Source organism: Arachis ipaensis, chromosome B03 (genome assembly GCF_000816755.2).
Source record: "Arachis ipaensis cultivar K30076 chromosome B03, Araip1.1, whole genome shotgun sequence".
NCBI classification, from domain to species: domain Eukaryota; kingdom Viridiplantae; phylum Streptophyta; class Magnoliopsida; order Fabales; family Fabaceae; genus Arachis; species Arachis ipaensis.
The window spans coordinates 36417784-36421425 of NC_029787.2; the positions used below are offsets into that span (position 1 = coordinate 36417784).

General features: G+C 35.7%; 1 protein-coding gene across 2 annotated transcripts in view; it reads right to left on the reverse strand.

The window, feature by feature from the left end:
* Positions 1–3636, reverse strand: part of LOC107630318 (actin-related protein 4) — a 5215-nt gene extending 1579 nt beyond the window's left edge. Inside the window, exons 1-14 of one of the 2 annotated variants that reach the window (XM_016333413.2) lie at positions 3478–3636; positions 3285–3376; positions 2924–3100; positions 2754–2827; positions 2393–2473; positions 2218–2278; positions 2020–2069; positions 1723–1777; positions 1195–1272; positions 1036–1089; positions 767–820; positions 634–694; positions 455–506; positions 228–294 (exon numbers count right to left, since the gene is read on the reverse strand). In XM_016333413.2, the coding sequence (XP_016188899.1) occupies positions 228–294; positions 455–506; positions 634–694; positions 767–820; positions 1036–1089; positions 1195–1272; positions 1723–1777; positions 2020–2069; positions 2218–2278; positions 2393–2473; positions 2754–2827; positions 2924–3100; positions 3285–3376; positions 3478–3490 (969 nt within the window). In that variant the 5' untranslated portion in view covers positions 3491–3636. Of the gene's footprint in view, positions 1–227; positions 295–454; positions 507–633; positions 695–766; positions 821–1035; positions 1090–1194; positions 1273–1722; positions 1778–2019; positions 2070–2217; positions 2279–2392; positions 2474–2753; positions 2828–2923; positions 3101–3284; positions 3377–3477 lie in introns of those variants that run through there. The other variant, XM_021118766.1, reaches the window with a different exon arrangement.

The following is a 3642-nucleotide window of genomic DNA, read 5'->3' on the forward strand; positions in this document are numbered from 1 at the left end:
AAAAAAAAAAAAAAATTTGTTGTAACATTTAAAAAAAAATGTCCAACAATTGTCCAAGTGATAGTTCCGCAATTCAATCTGACAACAAATCATATTACTCTTCAACCTCCTAATACTAAAATATTTCCAACTCCAGTATGCATTGACAAATTTTTAAAAGAAGTGTGCCATGTGAGAAATTCTTTAAGACAAACTAATGCAAAAATCGATGCATATACAAGCCACACCTGAACCAGCGATGGATTAAAAAGAATATCAGGAATCTTGAATCTGTCGGATCCAATTTCAATTATCCTGTGTGATCCATGAAATTCAAGTCATAAAATACAGCAAATAAACCAGAGCAAAGAAGATTAGGCTTCAAACCCAAATGGATGTTAGTATGAAGCAGATAATTCAAAGTTGGAACCATAATGAATGATCCCTATTTTAGGAAGAGTAAAGTTAGACTCACTGGCCATCAGGAAGCTCATATGAGGTCATTGGAATGTTAGAATATGAACTCTCTGCCAAATAAAAAAGTAAAACCATGAACAGCATGACATACATTAGGTAACTATTATAAAGAAAACAAAGAACTTCGCAAATGGGATTCAAAACATGATATGAATTTATATAAGTTGGAAGTCATACCATCATATGGAGAATCCGGGGCTCGGCAGACACATTCCTTGATGTCACTAGCAATGACTCTCTGTCGCAATAAACAATCAGCATCTAAAGGACACGAGGCATATGAAAAAGAATAGTTGGAACGACTACAAACCTGGGAGTAGAGTTTGTAGCTTTCAGTTGTATGAGGAAAATCAAGGTTTACAGTCTGGCATTTAGAGAAAAATAAAGGGTAAATAAGAATTACTCTTAACTCATGAATTTGATTGAAGTGATTTGTGATTCTGTAGACATGTAATTTCCACCCGTAATTCCCTTGAGTTTCAAGCTTTGGCATTGTGGAAGTGCCAAGTGCCAACCTTTGTGATATATTATACTGTAGAAAAACACATTATTACCAAGTACCATGAAATTACAGTGTACCTGAATATTTCCTGGCCGTATTTCCTTTTTCTTGAATGCATACCTCGGTTTTATCTATAGTAAATTTTTTAGGGAAAAAAAAGAGTAAGTACATATATGCCCTCCTTGCTCTAGATGACCATGGAAAAAATTAAATAAGGCTAATGTTTTGTTACTCACTGTGATACCTTTGCCTTCCAAACTTTTCATCAAGCAATCTGTCAGAAATTCTCCTCCAATGGGAGAAGTTGTCACAGCCTATTCTTGCAAACATAAACAAAAACATAAGCAGACACATGATACCCAAACAAACAATAAGTACAAACATAAACACGTATCTAATACAATAAATCCCTTCGATCGTTCTAAATTATACTAAATTATATTTTCAAGGGAAAAGAATGAAAGATAAACACATGAAGGCAGATGAAAAAAACATTTTAATATTGAAATAGCTAGAATCGATGCAACTTGTATTTCTAACACCTTGGAATCATCAACTAGAACATGCATTAGTGCCTTACATTAAACTAAATGGTCAATTATATTATCACAAATTATACAATCTAACAGCTATATTTTCTTTCCATAATCAGATTTTTGGTACATGGGCTAAAAGCTTCGTAACCAGTTAAATAGCTTACACATTTTTTCTTATAAACAATTAGCTTGACAAATGATTTCTGTTTGATAGGCTAGCAACAATACCTTTTGAAGAACATAACCATCAAGCACTGGTGCAACTGTTGTTGATCCTCCACCACTGGGTATTGAAATAAAAAAGAAAAGTAGAAATCAGCAACTCAATATCACATTGCAAATGAAATAGAAGCTAGATCAAAGATTGAAGTGCTAAAAATTAAAACCAAACCCCGGGGGTGGGAGAGAGAGAGAGAGAGAGAGAAGAAAAATAACTGTATTCATCTTCCAACCAAAGACATTCACATTGCACATCAATACTGAGAAACAACCAGGTTATTAGTCACCAACTCAAAAGACCCTTACCCATCAATTACTAATGATGTTGCGCGCCCTGATGCGAATGATGTGAGGACCTGGTGTTAAGAGATATATGTGTTCATTAATTTGTTGACAGATTCATGGTGTCAAGGCATCAATGCAGGGGGAACAAAAAGTTTTTTTCTTCTGAGACTAATTTTATATTGCTAGCCTACACAGAGCAGGAAAGAACACATCACTTACAGCATTCTTGGCCAAAAACAATGCAGGTACTTTGTATTTTTCAAACATCAGCTCTGCTGTCCTGACAAATTGACAAAAAAATGAAGATGAAATGAACAGTTTGATAATGGAACCAAATGTCTAACTGTATTACCAAAAGCCAAAAACCAGAAGAGGGAAAAAAATTGCAGAATACCTTTCTCTCTGCTCTTGAGTATTATTACATGGCTCAGAAAGTAGCATTGGACGCTCTTTAGGATCAACCAATAGACAATCCCTGAAAATCAGCTAATAGTAATAGTAATATAAGACATAGAACAGATAAATTTCATAAAAGAATAATATTTAAAAAGAATTGAAAAGCACGATCATGATACATGGATTGGCAAGCATAGTGACATTTCGGATAAAAAGTATGTCCTAGGATAAACAGAAATATTTTATAACAACTGTCAGCTACTTAACATAAAATAACAGAAAATAATGATCCTATTTACCGAAAAAGGGAAATAATACCATACTGCAGACTACAGACAGATTAGGTAATCAGCAACAACCTCAAAGCATGATCCCATATGTTGTCTACAATATTCCAGTCAGCAACAACTCCATTCTTCAGTGGTGACAGCACCTGATAGACATAACAGATAAAGATGATGGAAATGATTAATTTTGACATAACTGAATAACATTATAGCATAAGTTAACAGCTGTTTCAAAGCATTACCTCCATGTAGTCTCTGCGATACCCCAAGGACTGGGATCCTACATAAAGCTTGCATTTTCCCTTGGTTTTGTCAGAATCAAGATTTTTGGCATTGTTTGGCAATTCTGCAGCAGCTCCCAAGTTCTCCTCACCATCGCCATGCCCATTAATGTCCATTTGATCAATTGCACCAACAACCTACACAAATACATGCCAAAATAACATCGATGGAAGAGAAACGCTACAAAAACACACAATGAGAAGCTAACTTGTTAAATTGAAGTATCCTAATGGCATGAGCAGGTAAACACTACGTACATTTTGATTCTGCTGGAAAATTAAAGCAGATTTAATTTTGAGTAGGGTGAGAGGTGAGACTTACAGAGGGGAAAACAGCCTTAGGAGCATCTTCACCAGCATAACCAGCTTTGCATGTGTGGGACCCCAAGTCAATCACTATCGCTGAAACTTCATCTGCGAGTTAAAACAACAAAAATGAAAATTGCGAATGGAACGAGAATCAGAGAATTAATGGAGAATAAAGAGGTGAGAAAGAAAGGATATTGAAGACTCACCACCGCCATACATCTCTAGGGTTTGTGCAAACGAAAATGTGGGTTCTTTTCGGAGGTCTGAGTGTGAGAGCGCAAGGAACGAGAAATGAAGCGAAGAAGGAAGCTAGCTCAGGTCAGGACTCAGGTGCAATGGAAGAGAAGAAGGGCTTCTTTGAACTCTGGCGG